This window comes from Rattus norvegicus, chromosome 3 (genome assembly GCF_036323735.1).
Source record: "Rattus norvegicus strain BN/NHsdMcwi chromosome 3, GRCr8, whole genome shotgun sequence".
Classification (NCBI taxonomy): Eukaryota; Metazoa; Chordata; class Mammalia; order Rodentia; family Muridae; genus Rattus; species Rattus norvegicus.
Window position 1 is genome coordinate 162350740 of NC_086021.1, and position 12116 is coordinate 162362855.

The 12116-nt window shown below is 52.9% G+C and overlaps 1 protein-coding gene across 11 annotated transcripts in view; it reads right to left on the reverse strand.

Annotated features, from left to right (window-relative positions):
* Nol4l (nucleolar protein 4-like) overlaps positions 1-12116 on the reverse strand; it is a 122791-nt gene that overhangs the window by 5681 nt on the left and 104994 nt on the right. For 9 of the 11 annotated variants that reach the window (XM_039106671.1, XM_039106678.2, XM_039106673.2 and 6 more), the window contains 5 exons: positions 6483-6760; positions 3837-4022; positions 3565-3756; positions 3267-3389; positions 2546-2747 (listed from right to left, as the gene is read on the reverse strand). In XM_039106671.1, coding sequence (XP_038962599.1) covers positions 2546-2747; positions 3267-3389; positions 3565-3756; positions 3837-4022; positions 6483-6760 — 981 coding nt within the window. The remainder of the gene's footprint in view (positions 1-2545; positions 2748-3266; positions 3390-3564; positions 3757-3836; positions 4023-6482; positions 6761-12116) is intronic. The other 2 variants (XM_039106672.2, XM_063285085.1) reach the window with 1 other exon arrangement.

A 12116-nucleotide genomic window follows, 5' to 3' on the forward strand; every position in this document is an offset into this window, starting at 1 on the left:
AGTCCCCTGCCCGCATCCTTCAACCCAGAAGCTATCTACAGGAGTCTCTGTTGTTCTGGGCCATTAGCATGGCCCTATTTTCCTGTGGGTTTTGATGGCTGGGTTTGTACGTTGCTGCACTTACAAAGACAAAACCTTGTCTTTGGAAATATCTACACTAGAATATCTGAAGATAAATTATGGAAACAACTGTTGCTAAAGAAAGTTGGTGCAGCTCCTTATTGGGAAAAGAAGTTGGCCTCTGTGGTTAGACAGTTTGTTGTTGGCTTTTAATTTTTTAAATTTTTATGTACATTGATGTTTGCATATATGCCTGTGTGAGGTGTCGGGTCTCCTGGAACTGAAGTTACAGACAGTTGTGAGCTGCCATGTGTGTGCTAGGAAGTGAACCCAGGTCTTCTGGAAGAGCAACTAGTGATCTTAAAACTGTTGAGCCATCTCTCCAGCCCCTGATTGGACAGTTTGTAAACACAGCTATTTGTCTCCTCTGACCAGAGGATGTAAATAGTTTGCTAAAAAGTTCCCTTGGGGCTGGGGGTGTAGCTCAGTAGGTAAAGTACCTGCCCTAGGTTCAATTTCTAGTACCACAAAAGTAAATAAAGATGCTCTTGAAATTGCGATACAGAACAGTTAAGTCTGTTACAATCAAATATGGGAGGAAGAGATGTGTATGACAAAAACAGAGCTCAGCAGGTGAGCGGCTTCCATGGTGGTAGCCCAACTGCAAGACTAAGAGGGAATGAAATAGGTTTCATTTTTCTCTGGTTGCTTCTGATCTAGACAATGTCTGGGGATAACAAAGGCCACCTGCCACTGCCAGAGGTGGCCCCAGGTTTCTTTTATCCTTCTATCCCCAAATCTCAGTGTTCATTGCTGCTTAGAGAGCTCCCCAGCCCTCCAGTTCCTGATCTGATCTGGAGCCATCTCTGTGCAGGCTCCAGTTACAGCTGGACTCTCAGGTTGCTAGTGGCCCCTAGTGGGCTAGTGTGGACACAAGCTGCCTAGCACCCCAGGCCAGAGGGGCGGGGTTTGATTTTATACAAGCTCATGAGCAAAGAGAGGAGGATGAGCCATTAGCAGAGCTGTTGTAGGGTCTAAGCAAAACCAATCACATGAAAGGTTGTGACTGGGCAGGACACTGGGAGGGTGGCTCTGTGACCCAGCTTATTTCTCCCAGCTGCTGGAGACACTAGTGCTCACAGAAAAAAGCCTCTTCCTAGTAAGGACAAAAATGACCAGATCTCAGTCCTACCCATTTCTAAGGAACCAGCATGGTCTCGGATGGGATTCATGGGCAAACCGCTGCCTCCTGGTCTCAGTCCTGGCTGCTGCTCATGTCTTTCAGGACCCATACACTCATGAGAGCCCAGATTGCCACCACAGCTGCAGTCCCAGGGCAGCACAGGCTCCATGTACCCGGTAAAGGCTTGTCATGTGCTGCCTGTGCATCCTCCATAGCCACTTGGTACTAGTGTCCCAGAGCATTCTAACCTTCCGGAGCCTGAAGCCCACGTCAGACACTCTAGCAAGGGGACTGGAAGGAGAGTGGCCCTGGAACAGCCGTTCTACCCCTGATGCACACCATTCTGGCCTGGCTCTAGGGATTAGGCTAGACAGCCTCTTATTTTAGGTTAAGAAGCATTAGAAGGGATGAGAGGCTAAGCCCAGGCAGGGACCTTCCAGACACTAGCACTTCCTTCCCAGTTGTGGGGCACAGCAAGCAAGATAGAGCAAGGGGTGGCTAGAGACGGCCTGGCTGTTCTAAGAGGGCTCAGAATTGGTCCTCTCCCTTGCTACTCAGGGAGAGTCAGGGGTCTCCTAACCCCAGAGCTCACCTACCAGCAAGTGCTTTTTCTTCTTTCTGCCTGCCCCCTTAAGGCAGCAGCTTAATGTCTTCAATTTCCTTCACTCCTTGGTCCCTGAATAACATGGAGGCACGCGGCCTCTGCCTCCTGCCCTGTCCCTGAAAACATTCTCATCACAGGATTGGATAGAACAGGATGATGGAGGTCAGGCACAGGCCACAGCCTTTCTGTGCTTAAAGCCTGTCAGCTCCCAATCCCTACCAAAGCCTAGTAGCCCCCTGACCATTCTCTCCCTGTTGCCCCTGCTAGAGAAGGTCTTGATGGCTGATCTGCTCCCATGTAAGATAAAATATCTCATGCCACAGGAGGTGCAGGAAGTGTCTGTCTTACCCCCTCGTGTGGCACTGCAGCAGAGATCTCTGGGAAGCACTCATAGGCACGGAGGAGAAGAACCAACGGAATGTTTATCCATCACCCAGATGACTTGAATAGGGATTCCATGGGTGGAGGGGCTAAGGCGGGGCCAGATCCTGGCTCTGCTGCCAACTCACAGGGAACTTTGAGGAGCAGGACCAGAGAGGTGCATTTGTAGTGACTGGCAGAAGCAATTACCATGAGAGATGAAAGGGAGCCCAGGTTTTCCTGACCTCATCTAAAGAGCCATTGCCCTGCTCTTCCCAAGGGCTATTATGTAGAACAAGCTAGACACTCCTCTGGAGACCAGGCCCGACCCTACTTACCATTACTGTGACTTCCTGTCTGGAGGGAAGCGGAGGGCTGCAGGTTGCTGCTCAAGGACCCATAGCCGCGGTAGCTATAATTGAGGCCACCATTGACGTACACAGGGTCCTGGGAGTAGGCAGAGGCTGGCAGTGAGTAGGTGGAATGGGTGATGGCTGTAGAGTCCCGAGGGTGCTGCTTATCCAGGGCTATGGGTTCTTCCTGCAAAGGAGGAGGTGGTGCTGCTGGGGACCCAGGGGACAGCAAGGCTACTCATGAGGTAGGCAAGGCTGTTTCCTGGGGCCTGATGGTATGACTTAGCCTGTGGTATCCTGCTGTCTCTCTCTCCCTGGGCACTTTGCCCCATTACATCTCTCTATGGACATACTAGGTTGTCTCTACTTAGTGTAAAAGATCCTCTCTGTACTGGCCTAGAACCTGTGATCTCCGCATATCAATCTCGTTAGTGCTGCGATTATAAGCAAGTACTTCATGCCCAGTCAGCCTTCCTTCCAACAGGTCTGGGATCCTCAGTGACAGTCCTCTAGCATTCCCCACCCACCCCTTGGCACCCTCCTTTCTTCATCCTTTCTCCCCTCCACCACTGTGCTGTAATTGTAGGGCTACATGATGGCTGCCCTCCCACCTCCCTGTCCACCCCAGCTGCAGGTGTATATGGGATGACCAGTGACCTCTCCCCATGGGTGAGACCCTTTACATGTAGCCAGCATGAGCACACACTTGTGAGGACTGGTAGATCTCCAGGCGCATCCTCTTAGCCGCCTTTCTCGTCTCACTCTCACAGGCAGCTGCTAGGATGTTTTCTGCCATAGCTGAGGTCAGGTGGGGAGGAGTGGGCCTGGTCTGCAGGCAGAAGACACAACACAGTGCTGTTGTTAAGACTGGGAGGGTCCTGGCCAGGGGATGGCAAAGCAGGGGTTTGGGCCCCAGCATCTGACTAGCAGGCCTACTGGGAAGTTGGGGTAAGGGTTGGGGACAGATGGTGCCACAGCCAAGGTGGCCAGGAGGAGGTGCTCACCATCTCCATGCCGTTCTTCTTCATGCGGCGGCAGGACTTGAGGTACGTGCGGATTCGCTTGCGGGCCCGCTCCTGGAACTCAGGAAATTGCCGGCTGCATGACTCAATGATGGCCTGGATCTTCTCCTTGGGCTGCTTGGAAATGGGCACCATGCGGTCCAGGTTCTCATCCACGAATAGCCGCACGAACATCTGGGGAGACACAGGCCATGGGAGGAGGCTGGCCCTGCCTTAGACCCATCTGTGTCCCACCAGCCCTGCCTGGTGCTCACATTGAAGGCCTTGAGCCGCTCAGGGTCCATGCCTTCCGAGTCATTCATCTTGTCATTGTCCTCATGGTCATCATGGTCATCGTCGTCATCATCTGCTGCGGGGGCCCGGCCCACTGTCAGATCCTCGGGACAGCCACTGACTTCGGTCTTGATGGAATCATAGCTCCCAGAGCTGTAGGGGGGTGACTGAAACCAGACAAGAAGCAGAGACAAATTAGGTGGCTGTCTACTTGGTCTCCCATGGTAAGCTTGGTGACCGGGTAGGTGAGTTCACCCAGGTCCCCACCATAAGAGTCCTGGCTGCAAGATCCTCAGCAAGTTATCCCCACTTCCCACTGTGAGCTGAGAGCAACAGTTCTGTCCTCAGTGTCCCTGGGCTACTGTCTAGAGGCCTGACTGAAAGAGCACACAAGGGCCTTGCCTCTTAGAGACAATGGGTAAAGTGTAGGGGCTGCTTCCTTGGTGGCAATGCCCACATCAAGACCTGACATGTTGAGGGAAGGACACCAGAAAAGATTGCAATCAGCCAGCCTCTCCTGTGTGCCAGGATCTGTTTGGGCTTCCAGGGTTCCTCCTAGATCCCCAGGGGACTGCTGCCTTGAGTTGACAAGTGAGCTGTCACCAGAGCAGCAAATGTGCAGTCTATCGGGGAGGAGCAGATGGGCTGGGAAAGGGAGCCAGCCAAGGCAGTAGGACCACAAAGCAGGGTGCAGTCCCCAGCTCCCGGGCCAGGCTGTTTCTGCCTATCTCCCAAGAGATTGCTCTGAAGCCTGGGAAAACAGGTGCTCAAGAAGGGAGAGAGCAGACCCAGCCTGCCTGCTGTAGCTCGACTTTGAATGGGGAAGGACTTAAGCACTCTGCTCCCACACAAAGTTTCCCTCAGTCACACTATAGGCAAAGGTGGCAGCCACTTCCTTGGTTGGTGGGGTCCATTCTAGGACTAGTCATATTACGGGAAGAACACATAAAAAAAGATTCCCCTGAACCAGCCCCTTCTGTGTGCCAGGATCTATTTGGGCTTCTGGGTTTTCTCAGCCTTCACCAACTGCCTGTTTCTCCTTGGACTACGGCTTCTGCTTTCTCCCGCTTCCCAGTTACTAGGTTGCCCCTTGTGAGCCAGCTCCATAATACCTGCCTACCCTCAGAGCCCTGCCTCTGAGGCTGCTGTCATTTGCTTTTTAAAGTTTCTATCTGTGGCATGCCCTGACTTCAGCATCTCTTCTCTCAAGGACATTGGCATGTAGTAGATAAGTTGGACCCAGGAGAACACAGTTAGTCAGGCACGGTGATGTGGCCACAGCCTGGCCTAGAAGGACCTGGTGCTTCCAGCAGAACAACTCAACAGAGACATGTGGCCTGGTGCCTCTGGCCCTCAGGCCACTCTTACCATGACCACACAAAGACTTAAGGGGCAGAACTCCAGCCTTCCAGAATAGCAGTCTGGGGTCAAAACATCTACAGGGCAGAGGGCTGGCTACTAGCTGGCTCTAAACAAGTCAAGTCTGCAAGTGATTCTTTAGCTGAATCCTCTGCCAGGGCCAGAGCAGAATAAGAAAACTGGCGGGAGCCCTTGGTGCCCACCCCTGTGCCACTGCGTGGCCATGGTAGAAGGTGGGTTGAGGGCTCTCTCTACTGAGCCAAATTTGCCTGGGACAGCTGCTCTGTCTGGTTCCTGTACCTACTTCCAGGCTGATCCCCATGGGCTGTGCTACACACATGGCACCAACCCCATCCTGTCCCTTTAGATCATGTCCTGAGCATGTGTCCTGTCCCACCCTGAAAAAGAGGCCATGGCAGAAGAGTCTGAGGAGTGGGGCAGAGTTGAAGAGGTGCTCCAGGAGAGCTGGCCCCTGTCAGGAAACCTTAATGGCTCAGGACTGTGTGGAATTATGGGCCATGGTAGGGCACCCACCTTCCCCACCCCTACACCCATATCAACATGGTCAGGAGAGAAATTCCACACCCCTTTCCTGCATCATCTGAAAAAATGAGGACAGGCAGACAGAATAGCCGTGAAGTGGAGGTCTGTGCTGCCTTTCACAAGCTGTGTGTGGTGTGAAGGAGTATACCGGCCATGGAGCGTATCAATGTCAGAGGACAGACAGCTCTGTGGAGTCGGTGCTTGGAGGATCATACTCAGATCACCTCTAACAACTGAACCTTTTGTAAGTTTCTTATTTGTTTTTTAAGGTCTTGTTGTGGTAGCTTGGGCTGTCCTAACTTGCAACTCTGTATGTAGCCCAGGTTGGATTCCAACTGCACGCCTCCTGCTTCAGGCAAATTCCGAGTAGTGGAGTTACAGGCATGGCTACCACGCTCAGCAATGTCTTACACTTCTGTCACAAATGTGCCACTTGCTGCTGTTCCTTACAGCAGACTGTGTTCCGGGAAACACATTATCTGCCACTTCTCCATCCAGGCAGGAACCATCAGATAAACACTTCTCAGTGAAGTAAGACATAGTATTTGGGGTACCCTCAAGCCATCTGCCGTTCTAGTGCAGCTCTAGGAAATCATTGAAGTGACCACAACTACTGCCCTGGCTTGATGTCGCACACGGGCAGGCTCAGTTCCAGCTTCATTACAGCATGCATGACCTCCAGCCCCGCAACATCCCAGAGGCACACAGCCTGGAGCCCCACACACCTCAGGAGTGCTCTTTACCCCATACTTGACGCGGCTCCGCAGCCCATCAGTGCCGCAGCCATCTGAGGGGTAGGATGGTGTGCCCAGAGCTGTGCCAGGCGGGAGCTTCTCACACAGGTTAATGGGCTGGTCCTCAGCACTGGCAGTGAAGTCCATGGGGGCTGCAGCTCCGTTGCCATTCATCTCGGGGAAGGCGGGATCACCCTGTGTGCTGCTGGAGGTGGATGGGTTGAGGGTCGAGGAGCCGTTGCCACTGCCGCTCTCGGAGGAGGAGTCATCTGGAACAAGAACCCTGGGTGTGAGGCCCTGTCTCTTCACCTACTGTCTCCAGAGGCCCTGCTGGGTGTAGTGGCCTCAGAAGCTCCCCCAGAGAACCTGTAATGTTATCATCGCAAAGCGGAAATGTGCTCTGCTCTCTACACCCGATGCTCTGGGATCTGCAGTGAGACTCAGGCTTACAAGCTAGGCTGAGGCAAGAGTGGGGGTGTGGGGCCACTAGGAGCTGAGTGGTGATCAGCATATGCAGAGGTTTCTCTTCACCTCCAAACTTAACAAATGCTGGAGACAAGCTCCCCTTCAGGGCAGCCTACCACGGACCCTCAGACCCTTCCAGGGCTGCAGAACTAGCCTTATCTTACTGCTCAAAACTGCCTCCCCCTTCTCCCACCTTCAAGTCCCTCTGCACAGGGGACCCTTGAATTTCTTTTTTTTTTTTTTTGCTGAGTGACAGCCCCACTGCCAAGCTCCCTATTCATCCCTGCCTTCCTATACAGAGTCTAGCCACATCTGTAGCCTCTGCTCTCTGTGCCTGGCCAAGTGGCCTCAGATAGCCCAAAGCCAACTGCGGAGTCTGGGGGCTGTATCTCTGGTGTTTTCAGCTGCTCTTCTTGCTTTCTTGATGCTGGAGCCCCCTGCTGTGGAGAGGGCTACATTGCAGGATCCAAAGGATAAACTTCAGCTCCAAGGAAATACACATTTTTAAATAAACTCCAGGCTTCTCTTTCTACAGGTCCCAGCCTCCTGCTTCATTAGCTGGGGCCGCAGCAGCTACTCTAGACCTCTCAGGGTCGCTGTGAGCACCCATGTGGATACCAATGGTGCTTAGGTATCCTGGAGGCTCTGCAGCTAAACCTAGCAAGTAGGGAAGCAGGAGGGAACCCTGATCATATCCTGGACCACCCTTTTCTCCAGGATGGGGTCGAGCTGACACCACCCCCACTCCTGTAGCCAGCAGATGATGAAGATTTAGTCCCCAGTGTTGAGCACTGGGCAGTGCACTGCCTGGGTGTCCCCTGGGTGACTGAGCAGCTCTAGTACTCCAACCAATCACTTGCCTCCCAGCTGTCTGAGGGTGGGGTCAGTCTGCCCATCAAACAGGGCCCTGAGTAGAGGGGGAAGTGTGGTACAGTGGTATTCCTCCCCCTCAGCTGCCGCAGGTCACCTGGGCAATGCTGTACTGCCCAGGCCACCTTGAGGCAACACTGCTCCACCTTTATCCTGCGGGCTTGATTCCAAGCCCTATATCTGGGACCTCCCTGCCAAAACATTCAGCCCTCAAAGATGGGCTGAGAGTCTCCTCTGGCAATATCGTCTAGAAGGTTAAAGAGAAACACAAATTACCTGACAACATTAGAGCAACTACTGTGTACTGGTCCTGTCTAAAATACTGTGTACTGGTGATGACTAAAACCAGGGTGCCAGTATGCCTGGAGGACCAGCTACATCTTAAGGAAGTAACTGGGAGTAACTGGGAGTGACAGTAACTGGGAGATGGGGGCATGACAGGTGCCACCTGCCCCGCAGCTCTCCCACCCACGGCTGCGGAGTTCCTGCTGCACTTGGCACCTCTCAGCGTAGGCCTTCTCACCTCAGGGCTTCCCTTTGCCACTGCTAGCCCCTTCCTACACTTCTTGCTCTAGCCTCATGACCTTGCAGCCTGCCCTGCCAGCTCCCACCCTAACCCCAGTGCCTCTGGGCTGGGTTAGGGCGTTGTCTGCCCTGCTCCTTCCAGTTGGGCCCATTTCAGTGGGCTTTCATTACTCTGTCCTGCTGCCTCACCTGAGAAGGAAGTACTCCCCATAGTCCCAAGTACCCCCATATAACCACTGGTAGAAGCTGGCACCCAAGAGAGGCTCCAGCACCTGAGGGCTGGGGAACAAAGCTGAAAGTCCACCTTGGCTAATTAGCTTGTCTGTTCTTAGCCACTTCCAAAGTTATGCCTTCTACTCTGGGACCATCACCCACAGGCCACTTGATTGGCCTGGAAGGGCACTGGATGCCTCCTCTGGAAGGATAAACGGCTTTTCATCAGACACCACGCCAACAGTCACTGTGTTTACCATGGGCACCACGGCTTTAAGGCCAGCTACAATGTCATACCCTGCATGGGGACAGAGAAGGACTGCCTTGTCTGTCTGCCTGGAGCAAGCAGCATGTACGTGCTATGGAGCTGCCCAGGACACACAGGGCAATCCTGGGGTCCCAACCGAGGTCCAAGTCAGCGGGGCTGAGAAGCTGCCAACACTATGGCCTCGGCTGCAGGCCCAGCTCACACCACCTGACTTTCTAGAAAGAACGGGTGCTGGCTGTAATGGGGGCACCCATCTCTCTAATGTCAGATAACCATCTCTATCTGGCAAGGAAAGTGCTTGAGTAGGTGAGGCCCCCAGGACACCAGAGCTTGCGAACTGCTCTGGCCATGAACTGCAAACATATGGAAGAAGTGGAAACCCTAACTATTATGTAGATATCCAGAATTAAACATCTCAGGGACCAGTGTACACTATTAGCACTTTCAAAAGCCCCTAGAAGTGAATAGGTAACGTGTGATCTAGCCATACAATGGAACACTCCACCTTAAGATGAATGAAATTTAGATATATGCTTCAACATGGAGGAACCATAAGGACATTATGCTATGTGGAATAAGACAGACACAAAAGGATAAACAGTGAATGATTCCACTTAACTGCACAGGCTAAAATAGAGGCGCTCACAGAGGCAGAAAGTGAAGTGGGGCTCCCCAGCGCCTGAGAAGGGATGCAGAGCTGCTGTCTGGCACGATGAGAAGTTGGGAAAATAACGATGCTGATTGGAGTTTGAAGTATACAGCCCATAGGGGTTGTATGTATTTTACCACAAAAAAACTCCAAGCCAGTGGGTCCTCACGTTACCCATGCTGCACCTGGGGCAGGACACAGCTCACATCTGAGGGGGTGGGGGGAAGCAATTGCAAAAGCACGCATTCTGCAATCCTCCCTAAGTCTTGCCTAGCGTACGGTCCCGCCTTGTGGGCTAGCTCCTGTTTGTAATTCAGCCTGATCCAGTGCCACCTAACAGGAGGCCCAAGTTTCCCAACTGGAGAGGCTGGCAAGTTTTAGCATAATGCAGAGGAGCTAAGAAGAGGGTGGATATCACCCATGTGATCTCAAAGGAGGCCACCTCTCCTCGTGTTTCTTTCAAATGACCCTTACATCAGTAACACAGCATTTATGGCATCAACTCTCCCTGGCATGGAGCAGGCACTCAGAAGTGAGAGCTGGCTTCTTTTACCCAACACCTCCTTCCTTCTTCCTCACCTGCTTCCTACACTGTGTCCCCAGACTGCAGCATGGACATGTGGGGCCCCACACTATGATATCAGAAGTGAGCACTTCAAGTGGGAAACTGCGAATCACTGGCTGAGCCAGGAGCGCATCGCCTGGTTCTTACACTGCTCTGCCCTTCCTTCAGAGCTTCCTTGAACATGGCCTCCCCAGGGAAGGCTCATGCCTATCCCATCTCATGCCTAGCACATGCTCTGGCTGCTCTTCTGCACAACTCATCCCAAGGATGTTGGCCCTACAACCACACTGTCCATCAGCCCCATGATTGTAGCTGTGGCCCCTTTCTCCCATTGGGTCACAGGGCCTACTGCCATGTTCTCCCCTTGCAGCTCAACCTGCCGTCTTGCTGTGGCCTTGGTCTTTTGTACTTCTGTCACCTCTTGCTGCTACACTGTGTTCCTGGCTCTCCAGACCTTGTCCTTCACTTCCTGTTCCTTTATTTCCAGGTCTTTGCTTAAAGGTTACTATGTCAGGAATCCCTCCCCCACCCAGCCCCCACACTGACATGCTAACCTCTTTACCTAGTTTTCCAGCACACTTACCTCCTCCTCACACTGTTCATTAATTGTGTCTATTGCCTGCTGCTAAGTTGTCCCTGGGCCTCTGCAGAGCTCTGGCAGTTAGGCCTAGATCACTCCTGCTTCCCTGTAAGCCACACCCCTTCTTCTGGCAAGGGCTCCTGGGTCTTCTATGGTTCCTCAGGGTAAGCATGTATACCCCAGGCCCAGCCAGTCAACGTGACCCAGTATAGCCACTGGTAAGTAGCCATATAACCAAGCTGGTCCCACAAAAGTCAGACTTGATCTTTTCTACCTGGGGGCAGCTAGACCTGCTAGGCAGGATCCCATCCTGGGGCAATCTAGAGACAGGCTAACAAACTTCCAAAATCCAGCTATGCCTTAAACCAAAGGTAATCCTGGATTATTTGGTTACAAGAGTAACAACTTCCTTATTGTCAAAGCTAGCTGAAGGCCACTTTATATCATGTGGGTCTACTTTGGTCACTGAGTAAATGGGGCCAGGGGCCAGGCCCTGGGAGCTGGACTTTCTGCTTCCCACTTACCCTGGGGCTGCTGGTACTGCCCCACGAATGGGGCAGTCCCACCTTCTACCCCATATGGTTCAGGAAGAGAGTACAGAGATCCGGCAGCTAGGATCTGATCCATTGCAAATTATTCCTCACTCTCAAGGAACATGACTTCAGAGGCACCCAACACCCTTTGCCTGAATGGCATATGGTGGGCTGGGCCAGTGGTTTCAGCTTGCCTCACTTTCAGCCTGACCTTGGGCACAGCCACCTCCTGGACTTCTCTTATCTGCAACCCAGGGAGTTGCCGCTGACGCCCTCTTAGGCTCCAGTGTTTTATGACACCATGAAATAACCAGCTGGCCCCACAGCACTACAGGCCTGGAGCCCTGGCCCTTTTGAAATGATGGCCTCTCCTCTAGGGTATTCTTTAGGACCTACTCAAGACCTGGAACTGGAAGTGGAAACACAAGATGTTCAGGTGACCCTCTTGTCCCTACCTGGTCCTCCTCTAGGGCATGCACTTACCTGAATCCACGACAACATTGGCAGGGTTCAGCTGCCCCACCTGTGACTGTGCGAACAGCCTAGAGAGCTGCCCTGGAGGCTTTCATGAAGCAGCAGGAATGTATCCCTTCTGTCCATTTCCACAAAAATGGGCACCCACATCTTGGCAAAGGGTGACTGCCCAGGCTGAGAGGACCCAGAGCCCACCACCTGTGCCTGGAGAGCCTGAGGGCAGAGGAGGCCTGCCATGCCCATCCACTGTAACAGGGCGATGTGCTGCTATTCAAATGGGAGAATTAGTGATGAATGGGGGAAATTGTTCCTCCTTCTGTCCCGTCTCCAGAAAGAGACAAAAACTCCTTTTACCTCAGCAAACAATGCCCTTATGTGGGCGCCAGCGCCCTGCAGCCTGCACAGGCCTAGCTCTGTGCAAACCACCAATCACCACTCTGGGCTCTGGGGCCACAGCCAGCGGGTACCCTTCCCCAGTGGGCA